At 44.6% G+C, this 24,769-nt stretch overlaps 1 protein-coding gene across 2 annotated transcripts in view; it reads left to right on the forward strand.

Annotated features, from left to right (window-relative positions):
- The first annotated feature begins 7,508 nt into the window (after positions 1 to 7,508).
- The window catches only part of SRGAP1 (SLIT-ROBO Rho GTPase activating protein 1), a 150,329-nt gene continuing 133,068 nt past the window's right edge, over positions 7,509 to 24,769 (forward strand). For both annotated transcript variants that reach the window (XM_040594842.1, XM_040594843.1), the window contains exon 1: positions 7,509 to 8,196. In XM_040594842.1, the coding sequence (XP_040450776.1) occupies positions 8,130 to 8,196 (67 nt within the window). In that variant the 5' untranslated portion in view covers positions 7,509 to 8,129. The remainder of the gene's footprint in view (positions 8,197 to 24,769) is intronic.

Here is a 24,769-nt window from a genome sequence, read left to right on the forward strand (position 1 = left end):
CAGCCAGGTGATAAGAAAAGCCAAGGACAGAGAAACGTCCAAAGTCTCCCTCTTCCTCCTGCCCAGGACTAGGTGTTTAGCACAGAGTTTTGTCAGGGACACTCAGCAAGGACCACCTTTCCTTTAGAGTCACGGAAGCATCAAGTCTTTAAAAGAACAGCATTTGGGTCTTTTAAAACCCGATGGCAGGAGAAGGACATTGTGACGCCTTTTAATACAGGAGAGCCACAGCCTGAGAAGTGGAAGGTCTGGCATCAATTCCTTCTGCAGCCTGAAACCACTCCAGCTGCCACCACACAGCTCACCCTGGACCGGCCTCGAGCCATGCTAGCAGCTGGGATTTTGAGAGATGTTAAACTGGTATTAAGCAAAATGTAGAAATACCAGGTGTCCCCAGGCCCATCTTGGTGCCTGTGTCCCTTCCTACCTCCATTTACCTCGGTATCACCACCTTTAGCCACCTGGCACCCCACCCGTGCGATGCTGGTCTGTCTTTTTGCAACAGCAACGGCAAAAGTAGCTGAGGGAAAAAAGAACTCAGGAAAGCAGCATGTTGCTGCTATCACTGATCAAAAGACAAAATGCTACAGAAATAGCCTTCCTTGTTCCATTCTTGTTTCTCTCCATGTATGCCTTTCTCTTGGGCAAGGGCTCAGCCACAGGGTGGGACAAGGGGCTGAATCAGAGAAATGGCAGCGTGCTGGGTAGACCATTAATAGCAAGGCACTTTTTTAGCCTGATAGGCTGCAGCTGTTCCCACCCCTTTAGCCCACACTAATGCATAGGCAGACTAGCTGGATGTTTCCGCGAAAATTAACTAGGCTGACATTTGAAGTGTCATTGCTAGGCTTCAAAATTAATGCCCTCTTGAGATAAATGAGGGTGATACACAACCTTCAAACTACTGGCACAGACTGAAGCAGCCCAGAAAGCTGAGATTCTGCAAAATCTGGATGGCCTGTGAAGACCATATAAGCATAGCAAGACCAGGAGCTGCGTTCCCCTATCCAAGTTCTGAGGGTACAATCCATCAGCCTTATTTATACAACCATTCTAGTTGAAGTCAGATAACAGTAGCACAATGAAGTACACAGGACTGCTTTTTTAAAATACAATGTTCTTAATTCTCTGATGCTGCTTCAAGCAGTTTCTTCATTTAAATTTAACCCAACTTTTGATGTTCTCCACTCAAAACCATTAGCATGAGAAGGTCAGGAGTAATGAAGTAGCAGAAGTATTTTATTTTTAGCTGAGAACTGACAGAACGAACACAAACAATGTAAACAGAAAATTTAAACCCGAAAGTTAATTATCAGAGTTGCAATTATCTGCTCATCAAAGACTTGAATTACCACAAACATAGTCCCTTAGGCTTGCTTGGAAGAGTTCTCTCAAACACACTGGTGTTCCCATACCAGGCTTGGAAAGAAAAGCTGAACCAAAAATGCTCTTTGTGCTTCACTGGATGACATAGCTGTAAAATTTAAGATAAAGATCCAGAATAATGCTAGCACATGTAAGCTGGCAGGCGTAAGGCACATGCCATTGCTTAAATTTAGGTGTGTGAAGCTTACCAATTAGACACTCAGCTCATTATGTTCAGAAGAAGCGGAATACCAGAGTCTCAAAGGCTACCAACAGGACAAAAGTAGCCCCACAGAGAACACAAACCCTGCAGTGAGGATGCAATTACGTCTATATTTCTTCTCCTTCAAAATGGCAAGACTGCCTCAGACTCTTCTCATTAAGTGAGAAAGTTATTACTCAGAATTCATTCCTCCCTGTAATTACTAACTGGGAAGTGAATAGCAACACCATATAAAAAAAGGATAACATTCTTAACAACAGTAAAAGGCATAAAGTAGCCTCATCACTTTCTATATATGTTATGTCATTAGTCCTATTAGCACTGCTCAAAATGAACAAGTTAACAAGGGAACAAAAATGCACTTCATGACTGTAAAGCCAAACGACTACTAAATATTGACATACCAATTACTACTGCTTTAAGTCGCGTTAATTTCTTCAAACAAAATAGCTATGAAATGAATGTGGGGAGGTTTGGGTTTGGTTCTTTTCTTTTTGCTTTACAAGAAATACAGTGCTTGTTCATGTCCCAGACTGTATCAGTCCTCCAGGGCTGAAATCTTACCTCACTGAGACAGAAGGATCTCTTTCATTTCAAGCCAGTGATTTGACCTGGAAGATTATTTTTTTCCTGTGATGTGAACAATTCTCTACTGGATTCAGATGTATTTCATACCGAGAGAGCTATCACATGCATTTGAACATGGCAAATTGGCTGTATACATGCACACGCACACACATACAGAAGGTTACCTAATGGTATTTTTCCTGAATCCTCCTTTAGATGACAGGCTGACAGGATTCCTTTCCAATGTGACTGCAAATAGTAAATGAACAAATGTACTCTGCATAAGCTTAGCCGTGCATTTTATTCAGGAGCAAGTGACTATAAATAATAACCATATTCCTGATAGACTGCTGTTAACATTCACCATATTACATTCAGGTTTTATGAAGAGGATGTCATTCCTGTGTTTTATGACCCCTGGTTATGATAGCAAGGAAAACTGGAACAAAATCCATACTAAACAAAGTATCTAAAATAAGTGAACTGTAGTGATCACCACCAAAGGCATACCCACCTCTCTTGATTGACTTTTGAAGCAGGTTAAATGACTTGGTTAAATGACTCATTTAGATCAGTCATGTGACTTTGGTTGCCTAAATTTAGGTGTATGAAACTCACAAAATGGACACTCAGATCATTATATCCAAAAGAAACCCAGCAATTGCTCAACAGACAAACCCAGAAAGCTGAAGAATATAGTAAATCCCTAGAGCTCAAAAGTCATTATAAAATCATAGAATCATTTATGTTGAAAAAGACCATTGAGATCATTGAGTCCAACCAATAACCTAGCATTGTCAAGTCTACCGCTACACCATGTCCCTAAACACCACATCTACAGGTTTTTTAAATACCTCCAGGGATGGTGACTCAACCGCTTCCCTGGGCAGCCTGTTCCAATGTGTGACAACCCTGGATCCAGGTATAGCATGCATTTGAAGCACATTAGCAATTCTACACACTCCACCTGTAGAGACTCTTAGTGTGATTTACTCTGCTTCTGGAAGAGATTGTGTCCGCACGCCCTTATAATCAGTACACCTGGGCCAGTGGTCCGAGTACTGTTCCTGGAAATGAAAGGTTAGTGACGGCTTAGGCTCACAGAGGAACTCGGGTAACAAACACATCTTCACTGAACTACTGAACTTCGGGCAGCTCGCAATCCTCATTTCATTGCTGCGAAGGTCCAGCTGAATGCCAGGGTGAAGTCCTGGCTCTTCTGCAGCCTGTGACAAACCCCATAAGCCCAGATTTCATCTCCATGTCTCGGGAGTTCATAAGCATGGAGCAGCATTAAGTGCTGCACTGGTTGGGGGCAGGGGAGAGGAAAAAAGCCTCGCTGGTTTTATATCTTAGATAAGCAACTGTATTTACTAAAATAATCTCATTCCTAAGCAAATAGATTTGATTCTATAGAAATGTGCATCTTATCAGTAACAAACATTTGAACAAGCTCTTTGAATGGTGCCTCTTACTGATTTTTCAATAACAATCAAATGTTTCATTGTTTCAATTAAGGCTTGGTTTTTCATAGAGACTTACTGTCCAACTGTAAAATGACTGACTGCAATTATAAAACACGATGAATTATTTTGGTCTTCTTTTCAGCCTAAAGAAAATTAGTGTGGGGTTTTGTTGTTCAAGGGGGTCGATGCATTTCATTATGTGCTCTCAGAGAACAACTCAGTGATATTCCAGCATGGTCTATTTTTATTAGCAGTACAAGAAAGCAAATACTGCACAGCTCATCACACTGTGTAAATGAAATGCAATAATGAAGTTCTCAAGCAAGCAGAATTCAGCATGCCTGTGTTATTCCCTTTTTGCACTGAGTGCATGAAGTATTGCAGGAGCTGCTCTCTGTATAAACACATCTCTCCTCTATCATACATAATTCAGAATTTCCAGTTCCCTGATGGAGTGGATTATCTAACTCCATACACTGAGATACAGTCCACAAACCCTGCACCAGTATTGTACTGCTGCAGTACCCTACTACACTGCATTATTGATATAACTCTGCCTCTTGCAACAACATATGTTCTCTCAATCAGCTTTATCCTAATACTTTTTAAATGCCTCCCTGCCAAAACCTGGATATGCTCTACATGCAATAATTTAGAGTTCACAGAACAGTTACACTGTGGATAAACATGAGTTTTCAAGCATCATCCACAGGTGCGGATGGGTTCACATAACAAGATTGCTCCACAGCTCCAGCACTCGCTGCTCTTGGAAATGATGGGAAGTCTGTGGGCACCTCTTACTGGAACAGGTCTCAAAAGACAGGCATTTCTGTAATAATCTTCTGTGTCCTGTAAGTCACCTCAAACCTGGCATTGCAGAGCCCTGGCAGGGTCTGTTCCTGTGCAATCGCCATCCTCACAATGGGATTGCAGGCTGTGTAAATCAGTGTGGAATTGAGTCCAGAGACTTGAGCTGCCACAAACATCTTAAAAGAAGATTATACCCATGTAATAATGCACAATCCTTTGCCAATCCCTAAAGAAGGGTGGGGCAGGGGGGGAAATCAGATTTCTCATCCAGCTCAATCTTGGTTGTCCTGGAGGCCAACCCTAACTCAGGGATTCACAGTCTGCGCAGCTCTGAGCTTGGCACACTCAAGCCTGCTGGGATGTAGGTCCATCCTTTGTTGGTGGTCCTGCCACAGACATGCAGCCCTGAGCCAAGTGGCTAAATGCAGGGGGATCAGTCTCCAGAGCCAGAAGATGGTTTCTGCATCTTCACAGGCAATTGCCTCTGCAGAGTAACAAAAACGCTCCATCTGCAGCCTCTGGTTTGGCTCTGTGGAGCCAGGCCCATCCTCTGGCTGCAGCATCAAGCACAGAGGGAAGGGATGTTGTAGGCACGGGCATTCAGCCTGCCTCTGCACCCTTCTCCTGGGGAGAAAAATCTGGACAGCATTTTCAAGCATATGTTCAGTGGCAAGAGAGGGCTGTGCCCTTCAGCTCCCAGGAGAGGTGAGGGCAGATAACTTTGTGTTTACACCTCCAACCACATGTCAGGTGTTTCTCATGCCCAGCTCCTGGGTAAGGTTGATGGGGACTGGACTGGCTGCAGATGCCAATCTGCATAGCCTCAGGCAAAACACGAGGGGACTTGACCACGTTCTCTGTCCTTACCGTGCTCTGCAAGACCAGCCAAGACTCACAGATAATCTCCAGATAGTGTCCTGTGTCCCCCAGGAACATGGCCCACTGTCTTGTAAATCAGCCTGTCCCCAGCCTAAAGGGATGGACTGGAACAGCCAGGAGGCAAGACATGAGCATCAAAGGCTGAGATGAAAATCAGAGTTGTGTGGGATTACAGAGGTGATTGCTCTGAGGCTGGGCTTCTTATTCAAGGGATGTAATTTGACCATCCAGCTTGGAGTTAAATTGGCTTCAGACAATAACCTCCTGTACTAAGATTGCTTTAGGTGATCTGAATTGGGATCAGCACTGCAAAGAGATTGTGCTGGGAGGGCAAAAGGAAGAAATGTAACAAAATGACAGAGAACAATACATGAAGAGGATAAGGGAACAGGAATCCTGCTACCCTGACCCTGTAGCAGGGGACAGCATGCCACCCAATGAAACTGTAAGATGAACTGCAAAGGACAGAAGTACACTTACTGCTCAAATGCAGAGGTATGGTGGTAAACGACTGCAACACCAAGGCAATGTGTTTATAAGAATGAAATATAAACACAGGCAAGAATGCCTGCATAAGTACAGTTAGCTGTGCCATCGCCCTCTGAGGGCCAGGCCCTCATAGCACTAAAGCTCAAACCCAGCCAAATTACTGGGTGGCTGGCTTGAACTTTCCCAGGAGCAGATGAACCCACCATTCACTCTCATTTGTCCTGAAGGGTCAGGTCCTGGCACGACTAGCTGTCCAGGATAGGATCTCTGGGCACTTTCATCACGTGAATCAGACCGCAGCCACCTTTGGAAACTCCTTGTGAATAGTTTGCAACTTTGCCTAATCACTCCTGGACACATCTGACATCAGTAGAGCCCTCTGTGCCTCCAGAAAGACCCCTGCCTGCCTTTAACCTCCTCAGAGTTGACCTACCTGCAGCCCAAAGTCTGCAGCTGTGGCCTTAGGGTTTGGCTTTGATCAAGGAATGACAGCCACATCCTTTGGCCATCACAAGGCAGCACTGCCCATCGCTCTTCACTTTTTCCATGTTTCTTTTAGCAAGCTCTTCTCATGCAAAGGCTGGGTTTCAGGGCAGCCAGGGGAAAGGGAAAGGGGTTGTGCAACCTGAATCACGTCTGACTCCTTTTGCACGTGACTCCCAACCTTAGAGCCCAGAACCTAGGAGGAGTGTGAACCAGGTCTGTGAACCACCGTGCTCTACTCTTGGCATGCACGGCCTCATCTCTGCCTGCAGCCCTGGCAGCCAGCTCACCCTCTGCAGCCCTGAAAGGCTGAGCCAGGTGCCAGCTCTGCAGGCAGAGGAGGCCGCTGTCCCCATGGCTGCTGGAGGTACTGCAGGGGCAAGGGCACCCCTGGGCCACCTCTCCTCTTTGGTAACTCACCCCGTGCTCCCAACCTCAGCTCTTCCTGCCCTCCTGGACCACCTCCTTCCCCTTCTGACAGCCCCAGCTTTGCTGTGACCATCTGACAGGGCCAGCCACCAGCGCATGCCACGCACAGCCCTTCAAGGGAGCGGCATTGTGGATGGCCTCCCACACTCTCTCGGTAGTTTCCCCCAGCAGCTGCAGGGCGGTGTGCCGCACACCGGGGTGCTGCCAGCCCTGCCCCCGAGAACAAGCTGCACCCGCGGGGCACACCGTGCGGGCACCGGCGGCGGTGGCAGGGCGCGCTGTGCCGAGGGCAGCGGCAGCCCCGCAGGGCCCAGGCTCTGAGCACGCCGGGGCAGCGCTCGGCCCTGCCCTGCCTCCAGACACAGCGAGGAAACAGGGGTCCCCAAAGGCCACGTCTCCCCTCCCCGTGCGGCGCGGCGCTGGCGGCAGCACGAGGCTTTAACTTTCCCGACGGATCTCGGGCTTTCCGTCACCAAACCGCCGCCTCACACCCCTGTCCCCCGAGGGCACTCGGCCACCATATGTTCGCTGCACGGCGGCGGCGGCCCCTTCCCGCCCACCCCCTCCCTGGCCCGCCGAGCCTGTGAGGCCTCCCGCCGCGGGGCTGCCGCGGGAGGCGGGCGGCGGGGCCTGCGGGCCCGGCCCGCGGCGCGGTGGTGGGCGGCTGCCGGCAGGGGGGGAGGCGGAGCGGGCGCCACCGGGGAGAAGGCGAGCGCGGAGCGGAGGCGGGCGGGGAGGCAGGAAGGGCGGAGAGAGCGGCGGGAGGGCGGGGAGAAGTTTATTCCCGGAGACACCTCTCTAGGGCGCGGCGGGGGTGCCGCCCCGCGCCGGCCGCTGCTCGGGCTGCGGGGCTGGGACGTGTGCCTCCGCGCTGCCGCCCGCGGTTAGTCACGGCGGGGCGCCGGCCCCGAGTCCCCACCCAGGCGAGCGCGGCGACGGGAGTAACTAGTGCCTCTGGCGTACGGACGGAGCGCGGTTGCCTGCCGCCTGCCTCCCGCCCACCGCCCTCTCCCTCCTTCCCTTCCCCTCTGCCGGGTGCGTGAGGAGAGATAACAATGGTGGGGCGCAGCCGCCGGGCCCCCGCCCTCGCCTAGTGGAAGCGGGTGCCCCGCGGCCAGCGGCAACCCCGCCCTGCGGCGGCCCCGGGCCGCGGACCGCGTTGCTGCCGCCGGCGGTGCCTGGAGGCGATGGTGCCCGCGCCGGGGTTAGCCTGATCGCCGCCTCCCCGCCTCGCTGCCTCCGGTGCCGGCGGCGCTCCCGCGGGGCCAGCCGCCCGCTGCCGCCCCGGCCGCCGCGCTCGCTCGGGCTTGTGGCCATCTGACACAACTTGGGAGCCCCTCCGGAAAAATAATAATAATCCGTAATAATAATTTAAAACAAGGAGAAGAAGGGGGAGAAGCGGAAGAAGCAAGTGGATAATGTCAACCCCGAGCAGATTCAAAAAGGACAAAGAGATTATAGCGGAGTATGAAAGTCAAGTGAAAGGTAAGCGCGGGGCCCCCGGCCTCAGGGGCGCGGGGCGGCGGCGCCGGGGGAGCCCTGCCGGCCCCTTCCCCCGGGCTGCGGGCCGAGGCCGGCCCCGCCGCCACCGCCGGCCGGGCGGTCTGTCCCTGTTGCCTGAACTTCGGGGCGGCGGCGGAGGGAAGCGGGGAGGGGGCGGCGGGCGCCCCCCGCACTCCGAGCGGCGCCGGTTTGTGTAAGGGGCCGGCGGGGGCTGGGGCTGGGGCCGGGCGGCAGCTGCCGCCGTTGCCCGCTGCCCGGCCGAGCACCTTCCCTTCCTCCGCCGGCCTCGGTAACGCTGGGGGGGGGGGGGGGGGGGCGTAAAAAAAAGACAGAAAAGGCTTGGCAGTTGAACTGAGGCGAGAGACAATAGTAAGCCATGCCCCTTTCTTATGGCACATGGCTGGTGGCCCCCACCCTCCCCTCAGGGCTGTAGTTTCTGTGCTGGGCTGTAGAAGATTGCTAATAGAGAATTATCCTTGACTGTTGAATGAGCCCTTTCAGCCATCCCGAGAAGTATTTCAGCCTCGCATCGCCCGGCTGTATCGCACCCAACTATTGTGCCGAGGACAGTGCCGGCTTGAGCCATCAGCGCTCCCATACCCTCGAGCTTCCTCTCCTCGCCCAGCGTTTTCCTCCTTGCCAGTGTCTTGGGTGGAACAGAGGATGGAAAAGTAGCAGCATGGGTGGTGGGGTGTGGGTCTCTTGGTGCACATCCTTTTATTCTGGGTGCTGTCTGGGAATATATTGCCTAATACACAAATTGCAATAAATCCAAGCTTTGAGGATGGATGCAAACCTGAAATGCAGTGTTAAGAAAGCTGTGTGATACCTCTCTTTATTAAAATTATGTTGGTGTGCACTGTACATACATGGGTGCACTGTACATACATACTCCTTGATGCTACCCACCGTGGTCAGTGATGTGCAGAGACTCTGTCCCCACGCAGGTCCGTGGGCTTCAGGAGCCCTCCTGCCCCACGCAGGCAAGGGCTGGGGACCTTTCAAACCAAGGTGTCTGAAATGAAGTGGGAGGAACCAGTCCTCAGCTGTTCAAAGATTTCTTCACTTTCTGTAATTGCACAGTGGTTTTTGGTCTGTCTTGGTCCTGTGAGATCAGATTTTCAAGACAGGTCTTGGAGTTTCATTGTTTTGGTTTTTTTCTCTTAAAAGGACAGAGGTAGTTTTTGAGTTCTCTTCTTCCTAAGGGTAACTTCTGGTGAAAAATACCTGTCGCAAATGAAAGTCTTTTTGGGTCCAGGAAGGGATTTAGGCTTAAAATAAGAGACCTGCTGGATGGGTGGGGAGTGAGGGGTTTTCTCTGAACTGGCAGGTAGGCCATGCTTCAGGTGTCTCTTTGATGTGGGCAGGGCTGAGACAGCTCTCGCATAGCTGGTAGATTCACTGCCATTGAGACCTCGGAGGGCTGGTGCTTCTGCCTCTCTGTGGAGATGGTGCAGATTTCTCTTGATCAGTGAGCAGAAAAAATGTTCAAGATCTTAAGCTCTTTGCAGAGTGTGCAGACTGTTCTTTGGCTCCTCCTAACATGATTGTTACAGGCTCAACCTTTATTAACTACAGCCAGTTGCTACATAAGCCGTTCTGTTCTTTTGAATGATGATGAAAAAATACCATGCCCTTCAGCTACATATATCGGATCATTTCATAAAAAACAAAGATTAAGGTAGAAAGCACCTCTGATAACTTGCCTCTCCTTTGGTGTCATCATCCCCCATGATAATTGCAGAGGGATGTGACATTTGTAAACATAGCTTAGTAGGAATTTTGACTTGCTTTGCTGCTTTGTGGTGGTCTGGGGTGTGTACAGTCTGGTCCCAACTGTCTCACCTGAATTGTTGATTAGAAACTGTTTGAAAAAGTGTGCTGGGCTAGAAATTGTAGCCAGAGATGCTTTTTAGTTAAAGCAGCATCACTACAATTGTATTTCAAGTGGCAAGAACTGTATGTACTAAGGTGTAATTCTGCTTGATGCTAGCTAGCTCAGTGATACTGTAACAAAGTGGTGATGCCATTGTGTGATAACCTTGAAAATCTTTTTGGTATTGGGGGCTTCAGGGGCTAAGGAATCAGTCCTAGTTAATCAGCAAGGTAACTTTAAGGGAACGAGAATGCAGGAAAACCAGGTCCCTATATACTACTTGGAATTTCATGCATTAGAATAGGAGAAAGGGTGTGGCCAAAACGCTTTTGCTGCTTATGATTTCTAAGGTTTGCAAAGGCTAGCTGATTTCTCACTGCTGACATATTTAGTTGCCTGAAGGACATGGACAATTTGGCAGCAAACTGGCCATTTGAGGTCCTCTGGACAGGTGCGTGCAAAGGAGTGTAACAGCAAATATATCCCTTACCTTGTTATGAGATTGCATGGTGCTCAGCATGCTGGGCTCAAGTGTTTAGCAATTCGGAAACCATACCACTGACATGTGCATTTGTAAATTCTGCTGTAAGATGTCTGAATATTGATACTGAAGAAAGAGGGGCCTCTAATGTACACGACCTGTGGGGTATGTATATGGTGCTGTATTTGGAAATGAGGATTTAACAGTGCCATTCTTCACATAGCTTTTCTGCTCTTAACTCCTCAAATAAGAAGCAGTAACAGATGTTAATTGTTCTGCCTGGTTCCTGGGTGGTGTAAACTGACATCTTCTCCTTGGGCTTCCAGTGGTATCAGTAGACTGGCTGTTGCTTTATTGGAGGTTGTACAGGAACAGTTGAAAGCCTGCAAATGTTACCCGTTTCTCAAGCTGAAACGGACAAGATACTTCTGACTTGTTGAGCAGAACATTTTACTGAGCTTTTTTCCTTGCAACATCCTTGTTCTTCAGGCTAACTTCTTGTCAAGAACTGTCCCAATTGTAGCAGTAAGGAATTGTGTTCACTTCCCTGCACATTATATAGAAAGCAGAAGGATATTTCTTAAAGATGTCTCAATACTGAAGTTAGGTCTATCTAGATGGATACCTATACCCATTGCTTGGGGGATGTAAGGATATTATGATGGCATTGGTACCTTCATCTGTAAACATAAAGGCACGTGGGAAGTATTGCTTGTTTCTGTAATTCTTAACTTGTTAGCAGTGAGCTATCTTGATAAAATTCAGTTCCAGTATGACCTTGTTACTTGATAGTTTTGCTGAAGCACCTACTTCTCAGCCTTATGAAAGGGATCAAGAGCTTGTTTATTCAAGAACATTTTGACAGTTCTGAGGAACGATTTATATTGTTAAAATGGCCTGGGCAACGTGCCTTGTAGACTTTCTGCAGACTGTATTGGATTACTGAGCAAAATCACTTCTTAAAATATCCCTGATCATCCAGACTATCAATTGTCTGTGTTTTTTCTGAAGAATGTGATAAGTTTATAGACGTTCTGAAGTAGTTAGAGTTAATGGTTTCCCACCAACCTTGCGTTTAGGGTGGGGGATATGACTAGAGCTAGAAAGTGGAGAGAATCCTGTTTAAATGAGCAACAGACTGGTGGTATAGTTAGGAGTTGAGTTTTAACTTTCTGATATGTGAGCCTACTTAGATTTATACACGGCATTCCTTAACTGAAAGCTCGATTTACTATAGTAGCCTATTATTATCCTACCTTTTGTATTCTGAGGACCAGCTGTTCCTTGGTCTGATAACGTCAAATCATTTCTGTTGGTAAAGTTACTGAGCAATCCACAGTAGCGAAGAAGTACTCTGATGGCCCTGTGGGTATCTCAGGTATGGTGAAGGGTGAGCTAGTCAGATCTTGAATACCTGGCTCACTTGAGAAATTTATCCTTCTGGAGAAGAAATGTGTAGTAGTAGCAGAGGATCAGGCATGCTGCTCAATAGCTTTAATATCATTCATGTGTTGAACTGGCCTGTTTACTTTCTTAAGACTTGCAACTGGCCTTCCTTGCGCAGCAGCAGTGTGCTTTGAATAGGTAAGCATTGTGCTGACTGATTATCTAGGCCTGTCTATTCGGTGAGATCCTCTGTACAGTCTGAACTGTTGAATGTCTTTGGAGTTTAACAGTATTGGCCTTCCTATGCAACTGCATCTCCAACTGAAAAGGAGAGAGGGAAGAGCTACTTACAAGGTTCCTTTTCCCACCTTTGTTTTCCAGTTGGAAGTGACTGGGTAGAAATGTAGTCCAAAATCAGCTCTGTGAAGGGAGACACTTCCCTAAGATCAATATTTGGATGGTCTCCTTTGGAACAAAATACTCCTATTTTCCACCAGAAACAACCTGTTAGCACTCTGTATTACGTTGCCTAATTAATTTTCATGGAATTTGTGAAACTGATTTGTGAAACTGAATTCAAACTTTCATTTAAAACGATCTAGAATTAAAAACAACAGAAGCCCTTCTGAGGAAAGGCTGAGTTCTAAAATACACATTAGTTTGACTTTTTCTTGGTACCTTTTTGAAAATATGGCCAACAGTCAGGAAAGCAGACTTTTCCTGGTCTGGCCACACTGCAGCTGGTGTCTCCCAGCCCTGCGATGAAACTGTTTATTATTTTACTTGAATTTAAAGGTGAATAAGGTCCTAATTATTACAGCACACATGAAAGGGTGAGCAATGAATGGATTGTATGATTAGTGTTTCTTTCTGGCAATGTGGCAATCGTAATGTGTACTTAATATGTACGGTTTGTGTATATCTGCACTTTTTTTGTTAGTCTCTAAGAAAGCCTTCACTTACCTCTGACTCTGAAGCAGAGTCTGACTCTGGATCCTTTTATGATCTCTTCTTTAGGGCGCTTTTTCCCTTCAAAGTGTACTTTCTGTGCAGTTTTGCTGTTGCAGAACAATGCTCTAAATCATGCTAAGGTTCATTTAATTTCCTGCCATTATCTTTTATTGGTCACTTTTTTACGAACTCAAGTCCTAGTTGCTAATAAAATTAAACTTACAGCTTTGAAATGGCTGTGGTAAGGCAGAATGGGATGCAAATTTAATCTCATTTTCTTCCTCAAACTTTGCTTGGGTTAGGTTTTGCCTTTAGTGAAAACTGGTCTCCTTGTCAGTCAGAGGTGATGGATGGTAGCACTAGAAAAAAAGTGCTGTTGAGACTGGATAAGAAATCCCCTGCTGACCATTACACAGGCTATTAGAAATTAATGACCATGACTTGACAGTGCAGCATGTCTAATCTCTGGTTTGGACAGGGCTGGATGTAGGGGGGAGCACAAATGGAGCCAGACAGGTGTCAGTGGAAGCTCCTGTTGTGCTTTTCCTTCCCTTTACCTTTTTTTCAAGCCCCCGTTGCATCTAGCTGTCATGCTGTCCCATGTCTAACCTTTCTGGTCTCCCTAGTGGAAATCAGTGCTACCTTAACTTGTATTAATCCCTATTAGAGCCTAATCTACTCTTACTGCTCGGCTTTCACAGAGCAAAATAGGCTTTGGAGCGTGGGGGTTTGGTTTTGTGTGCAAGTGATTAGTCTAAATGTGTACCAGGGCTACTTACGTGCTGTGTGTGCCCCCTCTACTTGCCGCAGGTTTTAGGCTCATGGCAGCGTTTCCTCTGTGACTAGCTTCTCCCACCTTGCCAGTTACTGGCCTGACCTTTCTGGCACCCCCCTGTGCTCTCTGCTCTGAGCTATCTGGGCTGATCCGATCAAGTGCTGGCCCTCTTCAAGGCAAGGCTGGCTGACCTTGCTCTGTGCTGGTCAGTCCAGGAGCTGTGAATCATGAGTAGCCTATTCTGCCTGAAGTTACTTTGTCTTTTCCTTCTGCGCTTCTTGTCTCTTGGGCACAGTGCCAAATACCCTGAGGTTCAAGAGATTGTGGGGGTATGTATGTCTATATGTATGTATGCATGCATGTGGAGGAAGAGCAACAGCTGAAAACTGGAGACAGTGGTTGAATGGCTGGCATTGCTGCTTGTGTACCACTAACACGCATGAGGCTGGTGGGCTGTGCAGTAGCAGATACTTGGGGTGAAGCAGAGAGGGCCATTGCTGAGAGCATGGGACCATCTCCTGGGTAAGAGGCAGAGCAGTCTGCACAGGAAGACTGCTTGCTGTGTATGTTTTACATTACCAAGACTGTATCTGGCACCGAAACCAAAGGAGTTGGCTATCACTGCTCTTTTTTCCTTTGTTTCCAAGACTTAAACAACTGCAAGCTGTTCAGGCAGTTCGTGTGGTGGCTTGGTCCTGTGGGAGTGCTCTAAGACAAACAATTCACTTTGATCTGGTGTAATGGGAGTGGTAATCCTGAGGCAGCACTTCCTCAGGAATCTACTGTTTTCTGCAGCTTGTGGAAGTTATCTTCTGGTAGACACAGAAGTGTGCCACAAGTCAGCTATAGCCACCTGGTAGGCTAACGGTGGTGTATTGTTTTACCTATGCTCTACACACTAATCTATCTTGTCCAGGTAAAACGCCGGTATTCTCAAGCCATTTTCTGTTAGCTACAGCTTAGTAACTGGACAAGGAAAATCCCTTCAATAGCCCCTTCCCTCTTCCCTGTTCGTGTCACTGTTTCTCAGATATATACCTGCATGAATTTCAAGATGCAGAATTCAATCTGGTATCATACAACCCACTGGAAACCTGGCTTTTACCTGGAGGTGACAGTTTGATAAATTCTGAGACTGAGATGTAATCGCTTTACAGAAAACAAAGGATGTTTTGGAAATAACCCCAGGCAAATCTAATGCTGTTTCCAAGACCATGGCCATGACTTCATATTACTACTCTCTGCCAGTCAGTGAGTGCAAACATAGTGACAGTTTGTCTTCTCTAGAAGGAGAAAATGCTTGTTTTAGTTCATGGTTGGCACAACAAAACAATCCCAGCTCTAAATGCGTGTTAAATGAGGTTAGCCTTGCAGGTAGGAAGGGAAGATGCTCTTCGTAGTCTTTCGCTTGAAACATTTGGGCAAGAAAAGGGCCCAGCTTCATATGTCAGAAAAATCTCTAGGAAACAAACACCAGCAAACACACTCTCAGAAAATGCTGTAGAGAAAGTGTATGCTTTATGATTTGATTCTGTAATAATCATATCTATGAAACGCGTTAAGAATGTCTGTGTCATTAACTTCTATATCCATCCAGTGCAGGGCAGTGCAATTGATCTGTTTATAATGAAGTCCCCCCGAAGGTGTGTGGCTACTTGATCTTCATTTGCCTTGATCATAGCATTTAGGGGCTTGCTTTTAATTACAGTGTGATGAGAAGGGGAAAAAAAGCTTTTCTTTATCATTTTTCTAGAAAAAGTTTCAGTAGAACTTGCTTAGAAATATAATCATGGATTCATCAGTTAGAATATCCGTATTAAATTTGTTATGTGATCTATTATTGATCGATTAAAACCTGTTTGAGTTTCAGTTGCAACCTCCTGAGACTTCCCATTACAGACGAAGTGATGATAAACAGGCAAGAGACCTGTATGAGCATATTAACCAAAATATACTAGACTTACAGTTATTTTTTTTTTTTATTGTGAAATAGAACTTACAAAAAATAGAACACTTATGGTGTAGTATTTCTTGTTGACTATATTGGGAATAAAAAGAAATGCAGCTGGCTTACCGGATGATGGCTTCCAGGAAGTAATGATTGTAACCCTTTACATAATTAGCTGTTGTGGGAAACATAACTGGCTACTGCAGATTCATGTAAATGGACTGTCCAGACTCTTTAACTGACTCAGTGCTTACTCATCTGAATTACTGTGTATGTAAGTTCTGCTAGCAGTTCGTTGGTGCTGCCTTGTGCCAGGAGTCTTCAAGATGCTGCTTTGACTTACTTCTTCGAAGGTACCAGAAGTGAAGTGGTGCACATTTTTGGCTTTGCTCTGTCTGTGTGTTAAACTAAATAAAGATATGTGCTGATCCCCTTTCACTTTCCAATGTAAGTTATTTCATATGGTGAAAGAAACCAGTCTCTACTGTTCTAGCTGGTTCCAGAGTATTTGCTTGCTGAAAATCAGAGGAATCTGCTGATGTGTACAGAGTATAGCAGAAGTCTAATAAGATTCAGTGATAGTTCTAGTGTGGCTCTGTTCTTTCAACAACCTGCCTCCTTTCAAGCCTTGCTGTTCTCTGCTTTTCCTCTCTGACTCCAGAGAAGAGAGGATAAACAATCTAAAGCGTTAGTTCAGAGGCAAGATAAAGTAAGTATTCATTCCATACCAAAATGAGCAGGCATCTGAACTGAAACTTTCTAACTCAACAATTAAGCCACTGTTTTAGAAAGCAATAGAGAAATTGAAAGGATTGCAAGTCACTTTATTTATTTTATTTACATGATAGAACAAGATCTATTATTTTGCTTTTTCTGGTGAAAAGACATTTTAGACTTTCTTCATTAACTTTTTTTAGATGCCAACTATTCAATAAATAGTCTTTTAGGAAAGATTTATAAGATAGGATTGCCTGTGGTAACAACAGGCTGGACTTGATGATCCACGCAGTCCCTTTCCTTAAAGTTTTGTATTCCTGGCAGTCAGGGCATTGCGTCTGACAGCTGTCTAGTGCTTGTAGTCATTGTTGTTCTTGCTTCCCACGTACACGGCAATACAGATCTCTGTACCAAAACATGCTACGCTAAGTTGATAGGCATAAAGTTACTCCTTTGATAATATTTATGCAGCCATTCAAAAGGTATTCTAAAAATAAAAAAGTTCTCACCCTTATTATAGGATATTTAACACACTAAGGTTGTTCTAAGTGTTTAGACAGCACAGCATGCTCTTCCTCTTGCAAATCACTAATCTGATGATTAGTAGAAAAAAGTGTATAAACTCTTGCTCATAGGTGCCTTGCATATGTGGCAAATTGGTGTCTGCATTCTTGGCATAGGTAATACCAGCTCCATGAAGAACCGGCTGTGTAATGGAAAGCTATCTTGTTTGTTTTGTGTTGCAAAGGAATAACTGGGTATGTTTAAAAACTTGATTTAAGATAAGAAATCGATTTAAGAACTTGACGACTATGCTGTCTTTGCTGCCCAGCAGACTACTTAAGTTTAAGACCCAATGTAATAGCGTTGTGTGCATTATGTGCCTTTTTTTAAGGCTGCCTTCATGTATTTGCCAAGTAACTGTGCATAAAATTAGTGAGATTCTTAATGTTATGATATCACCGAAATCAGGAGTAAACCTCTTAACACCAATATATCATTAAGAAGCAAGCATTCTCATTATTTACAGCACTGGACGCAGAAGGGATTGCTCTGCCCAGCGTGCACACCAAGTTACTTGAGGGTACACATTGTATGCAGTAGAGTACGTGCACATGCATAGTGTATTACATATTCATCTTCATTCACATACAGGGTTGGTTACAAGTTTCTCACTTCTAATGCAAACTAGTATGCATCCTCAGCACTACTGAAGTTTTTTACTAACTATGCATGCTTCCCAAGTGGGGGGTTGCCCTCTGTCAGGGGGTCTATTTGAGTTGGAGGTCACGATCTCTCACTACCGCAATTACCTTTATCCTACTTTCAACCAAGTTTCAGTGAATTGCGACACTTTAGTAACTTGTCTCCTCTTGCGGCCAGAACTTCCTCACTTGGAGGCTTTTTTCTGCATAACTTAAGATAATGGTGTTCTTTTCACCATCCATTCTTTGTTTTCCTCCTTCCCAAGGCTGACTCCCTTGATTAGAAGTCACTTCATTCATCACTTTTAACAGCTTTAGAGAGTCAGCTTGGCCTAAACTTTGTGCGCAGGTCTGTTTAACATACAGCTAAACGCTACATCCGTTTGGTAATTTGGGAGTTTAGACAACAATGACAGAAAATAGAACAAAAGTGTTAGTCTCCACAGGTACCCTTGCATTGAAGTCACAACTACATGCAGAGTGGGAGAAGGTCCCCAGTGCAGAAGAGATGAGGGAGCCCAGTGCAGGTAGCCGGTCCCCACCTACTAGGTGCTCCTCTCCTCCCAGGGTGCTGTGGAGGAGCCTGGCAGCTGTGAGTGCTGTTGTGCATGCCTGGCATCACTTCTTCCCCGGCAGCCTGCTGTGAGCAAACTGTGTGCATCTGCAGCTGAGCTCATCGGATTATCATCGACTGTATTGTAATCCTTTAATTGCCAGCCACTTCTGATGCCATGATATTGTAGTTGTGGGTCAAATCCCATGCTTCTTAAGCAGTACGCCCACTGCTGTCTTTAACTTTACCTGTGAGATGGTGGACTACACTACACCTTGCAAACTTGGTCATATGGCCTCATTGAGAAGCAAGTGGCCAGGAGCATCTTAGGCCATCCTGTTCCTTGGACCTGACAGAAGTTACTGACCTTCACTGGAGTCTAGATAGAGATCTCTAGCACTGACCTTGTTTAAGCCAGCACCTATACATTGAGAATATGGAATAAAATGATACTTTTTCAGTTTTCTGTTGGGCCAGAGAGGCTATAGGATGTGAGAATTGGGGGGTTTATTGTTTTTCCTCCAACCCTCCTTTGAGACTTCTTCCTGCTTCAGGTGTCTTCTGCCAAGGTTTTAATGCATTATCATGGTAACAATTCTGAATAAAGGCACCTTAGGGAGGCATGACGTCTGGTCTTGTGGTGATGTCTCTGGTACTTCAAGTAAAGAACAGTATGAAAATGTTAATAGCAAAACTGAGGACAAGAAAAATAGTCTGTATTTGAGCAGGGCTCCAGCGCTGCTTCTACCTGCTTACATAGCAGAACAAGGGGAAGTGAATGCTGAATTGCTTGTAGCTTTGGCTGACTGTACCTACACACAGAAAACTGGAGCGCCTTTTCATTATGAGGCTGCTTTTATGTCTAAAAAAACAAATGGTGAAGTATATGTATGTTGCGCTAGGTGCAATGAGGCATGCGGTACTGAGAGGCTGGTGAAAGAACAAGGATGATTCTGACTACCAAAGACCAGATAGTTAGAATGTGTACAATTTGCTTAGCAGCGTTTGTCTGTCCTTCAAAACACCTTTGGGAAACCTTTCCAAACAATCCCTGGTAACTGGTTTTGTAATGCTGAGCAAGAAAAAAACCCTTTTCTTCATATCAAAAGGGCAAAATCGATGACAATAAGAGCCAAGTAATTCCTCCAATATGTACCATGCTGGCTAACAAATTGGGAGGTTACTGGTGGGAGGGAATGGGTTGGCAGAGGGACTGTTTAAGGAGATAGCCAGCATATGCCTTGCTGGTGGCCCACCAGGCAGCTCAGTACAGCTCTGTGTCATTGCCTGGTGGTTGCAGGACTGCAATGGAGGTGGTCTCTGCTCAGGCCTGAGATAACAAGACTTTTAGGTTACAACAGCAGTTTTCACACTCATCCACATGGACTTAAAGAGGTTTAGGGTGAAAAATATCCTGTGGGATTAAATCCATAAAAGAACTCTAGTTCCTGTGTTTGCCTTTCAGATGCCATGTTTAGTTCCCCTTTGGCTGCTGTCTTACTTCAGAAGTGTCTGTGGGTATGTTTATGTGACTGCACATACTGGCCTACATGTTTATTCTGCAGACTGTTTGCAGGAGTTATAATCTGAAACACAGCATCTCACTGACAATTTCTTTCTTTATAGACCAGAAACTGCCTTGCCTCCAGCTGGCAGAGGCAAGAGATAAGTGCCAGCCCCATCCATGCTGGTGTCATCTGAGTTGCCACCAGAGAAGACCTAAAAATATTAGCTTCTTTTGCTGAGCCATGTGGAAATATGTGTGAAATTGCAGTGTTAGGAATCTGATCAGTGCATCTGTTCTAGTGATCAGAACATGCATGAGGAGTCTGGTTTCACACCTTGCTACCTTTATCTTAACCAAAATTCAGTCTTGAATCCAGCTCTCCCACCTTGTAAGTGATTGCTCAGACAACTAGGGAGCAGAGTATTCTGAGACAAGTCTCCCTGTTTTCTTGTTTGTTGAAGCGCTCCTGCTTTTTCCACGACTTAATGAATATTTAATTATTTACAGAGCGATTATGAATCCATTGCCTGGTAGTCAGAGCAGTCACCTGAGAGATATGGGTCTCACTATGCATTCCAGCAAGTGTGTGTGTTTCCTGCTCTACTTCTTTTTTGAAGAAATGGAAAAGGGGGAGGGCTGTAGGATTGAGATATTGGTGTCACCATTCTAAATTAAGAATAGTTTATTAATCTGGAAGGGGAAGTATTCAGAGGATAACATATTTATTCATTGCATGTGGTCATACAGTATACAGAAAAAAACCCAACCCTTCCCTTTGTATTGATTTTTAATCTTAACGCCCTGCCAGTGTTTAAAGCAATTTTTAGCAGATTTTCTCTATTTTTGCAGGCAATCTAGGAAAAAGCCCCATTTGTTCAGAGTTATTTAAAAGGTTCACTAATGAATGTTTGTGTGAACCTTTGCTCCCATGACTTTTCCTGCAGCACTCCTTTCATATGGCACTTTCATGCAGCATATTCAGTCCCCTGTCTCATGGTGTTTCTGCTCTTCAAATGCCTGAGCTCCAGATTCAAAAACAGCTTTCACAGCAGCCAGCAGGAACTTACTCTGCAAATATTCCTGACTTATTTCATATCTGTGAAGAGTAGGGTTTTTATTTTTTGAGGGTGGAAAAATTGCCTCAACTGATGTTTAAGGAGGAAAGCAGGGGAGTGGGTCTGCAAATATTACTCGGGCAAGTCTGCAGTTGTTAGTCAAATAACAGTGAATGTTTTGGGGTTTAGTGACTAGAGGTGAATGATTACAGTGCATTAATATAGATGTAAAGAGGAGAAAACCTGAAGAACTTATCAGTCATGGTAGTTGATCAGGTTATTTCCTTTACAGAGTTTTGAAGGGCAGCAGACCACTTCAGAAAGCCAAGGTGTAGATGTTGGGCTTTACTTGGGTGTATTAACATGTCTGTTCTTTATTTGTACTACTTAAGCTGCATGTGGTGAAATGAGGTTGTTTGAACAGCTGTATGCGAAGTACCATAGCTCAGAGTCAGGCAAGAAGATGGAAAGGATGGACATGTCCAAATTCTTTTCAACTTAATTTAAAAAGGGGATTTAAGAAAACCCTTCAGGTATGTTTCTGAATTTGTGCACTGGCATATTTTGTGTTGGAATTTTGGAATTAAGTTTGTTCTTCGTTCTGTTCTGTGCCCCACTTGGTTAGATGGTAATTTATCTAGCTATTAATTTGATTACTTTTCTAAACAAAATTCTAATTGGCTGTTCTATTAAATGCATAGCTAATGCATCCTGAATCAGTAGCAGTTCCTACTGGATAAGAGGATGCTTATCTGTTTATTAAAGATACTGTAAATAAGAAGATAAAATATGTGTGAAGACTTAATAGAAATGTTAGTTCTGTAGCTAAGTATTTATATGTAATCTGTTTTCTCAGTTTTAACATCTGACTTGCAGAGCACATGCTGTTTACATTATGTAGCTTTGTTTTTCCTTAGCATTGCTTGTATTAGGATATTTGAAAGTAAATTTAATTCAAAATACTTTTTTTAAAATTTATTGTAGGTAACATCTCTGCAATTACTTTTTTCTCAGTTCATAAGATATCAGGAGTATGTTTGTGAGATCATGGGATTAGGTATGGTAATTATCTGTAGTTGAGGAACCTCCTCCTTGCTTGAAGGTCTATTTGCTAGATGCTGTGAAGGTGAGATTTTTAAGTTAGCAGTGGGGATTCAGGCCTGTTATTAGGATCATGTGGGTCATTATTCCTATTACAGTTTTTCTATAACCTTGGAATTACCCCTTTGAATCTCATCTCAAGAGTCTGTGATTTTGTGAAGACATAACTCTTCTGTAGTTCTTGTGCAAACAGATGCGACTTAGTGGAAAAAAAACACTTCTAGTCTCTCCTCCAAGTCTGGGAAAGACTGCTCTAACTTGGGCAAGAACACTTGATTTAAAGTGAAGAAAGATCTTGATTTCAGGTGACTGAATACACTGACAAGAGTCTCCAGAAGTTGACTTAAGGTAGCCTTACTCAAAGCAAAACCCAAGTACCTTGTAATATGATGCAGACTTCACAACACTGAATGAGTATTGAAACTACTATTTCCCTTTGTGTATTTTCTTTTTCCTGTAATGTCTTAAGATTTTTGCCAACATCTGGTAATTAGCCAGGTCTCCTTTACTTTAACTGGTGGCTTCCCAAGTGGTGAGGTGGCCCTTGCTGAAGCAGTGCCCTACGTAGGTGGGGTGGAGCTGGAGCTGGTAAGCACTGCTGAAACTCCTTGGTTGTGTATAGATACGTCAATGCTCTCGAAGGAGCCATGGCTACAGGAAAAACTTGAGACCCACTGCTGTAAAACTTCAATCAGTTAAAGCATTAGGCTTTGTAATGTGTTCAGTGCTCTGAATAGTTGCTGCCTAATGCAGGGCTGGAGGGATGAATGGGGTGGTTGGTATTGCTTTTACAAGAAGTATGTGTGTCTTCTGTTATGCACAGCCTTGTTTACTTTACACACATGAATTTGTTGACCTCACCAGAGCTCTTAACCTTCCTAAGGCTACTAATCTCCATAAATGTCTGCAGGATTGGGCTTAATTTTGGCATGGAAGTATGCAAAATGAATGAATCAAACTGTGAGTCATCGTTTTTTACAGTAAAACATTCTGACCTAGTCTCACAGTCCACGTGCCTGGCTGATGCTTCCCTGAGAGCTTGTAAGGTCTGACCAATGCTTTGGGAATCCTGACTTCCTAAGTGTAGCAGAGACTGTTCTGAAACAAAGGAAATGTAATGCAGAATACACTGAAGAAAGCAAGAACTGTCACTTGATTCAGATGCAACTCTCAAGATAAAATTAATGTAGGCTGCAGACAAGATTAAGTGCACATTACAGAATGTTTCTATAGTACTCAGGATGCCTTGTGAAAACTGTAGTGGAGATGTTTTCAATTTGTTGAGTGTTGTTTCCCTTGTTTGCATATAGCTTAACTAAAGTATGGTACAGTAAAATAAACTCACTTTTAAAATTTATCGGAGGCACTGACTTGTGGAGCTAATGCAAATAAATGATGTGAATGTCACTTTCATGTCTGCACTATAAAATGCAAAAGTACAAACGTAGTAAACACAAGGCTTTTTTTGATATTTTAATCTTTTAAACCTTTGAAATGTGGGTGTGCTTGAAAGAGCTTCTAAATCCATTGGTTAGTCTGTGCTATCTCGTATTGTGTTCAAAATCATAGCAGATAAAGCAAGAGTGATCAGAAAGCTTAATGCAGTCAGAGCGTCACGACCTGTTATGTAAAGCAGCATTTGGCAGGGCCTTCCCAGCTGCTGTAAATGAATGTTAACAGCATTTTATCATCTGCTTTCACTGTCTTTATTACATAATCTGAATATTTATGACCCTATTAATAAGTTTAGCTGTGAAATTGCAATATTGATGGAATGAAGGTTCCATGGAAGATTGAACAAGGAGAATGATTTTTGCCTTATAAACAAAAGTTGTGTTAATATTAAAAAGCTTTGAGTTCATATTTCAGAGAAGTTTGTTGAGTTGCTTTACAGATGTGGCATGCTATTTCCCTAAACATTGTTGCAGAAAAAGTATTTTGGTGACAGGATAGTGTTGCTGAACATCATGTATGTCTGTGTATGTATAAAATACAGAGCACTGGCAAGAAAGTGGTGATATTTTGTTTAATTTTTTTTTTCTTTTAATGCAAATCCCTAAATCCATAATGATGATATTCTGTAACCTTGAGCAAACATAGCCAACCTGTGGACCATAGACCAGATCCAGTTTATCAGAATCACCTCCCCAGGTAGGTTTCAGGAGCAAGCTGTGGCCCAAGTTATTATTACAATTTTATTTTATTTAATTGGTTGGTTTTTTTGGTAACCAAGATCTTGCTTTTTGCCTCACTTCCTCATGACCCTACATGCCCTCCTTCCGTTGTGACTAGATAAACTGTTGTCTTGTGACCTGAAATACATGTCACGTAATTAGGGTATGCATGCACCACATTATATGGCTGAGGACCGGTTACAGATTCTGTTCCATTACTGAATGTGCACTTGCCTGTATTGTGATTGTACTTGGAATGTGTGGGAAGGCAATATGCTTGGTCAAGAGATGAACGAGGAACTGTAAGGCAGTTCCATTGGGAGCCTCTTAGATATTATGCCCCTAAACAGAATTGAGCACCACCATTTCAAGAGACATCTGCAAATTTCTAAGATTCAAGAAAATGTTTAGAGACTCAATACTGTTGTGTTCACTGGCTCCCACCTGTGGAATTTGCAAGTGATGTCAGTATCATGCTTTATCATTCTGCAGGATACATAGCTCAGTTAGCTACAGGCACAATTGCATCTGCAGGTTGCTTGCAAAAAGCTGAGCTGGAAAAGTAGATTTTGCATTTATTTTGAGTGGGATGAGGTTGCTGGTCTCTTTTATCTTCAAGTGCAAAACCCGTAGCCTGTCTGGAAGCTGCTGTCCTATGTGTCTTGCCACTGGTTATCAGGACTAGAGCTTCTGAGAAATGCAGCTGTTTGTGGAGGTCCCATTTGTTTGCAAAAGTCTCATGGGTGGTAGTGCAAATCCTGTGGTATTTTCTGACACTATACCTAATTCTGAGTAGCTCTGTTTTTAATGGTTTCTACTTCCATCC

Source organism: Falco naumanni, chromosome 5, assembly GCF_017639655.2.
Source record: "Falco naumanni isolate bFalNau1 chromosome 5, bFalNau1.pat, whole genome shotgun sequence".
NCBI classification, from domain to species: domain Eukaryota; kingdom Metazoa; phylum Chordata; class Aves; order Falconiformes; family Falconidae; genus Falco; species Falco naumanni.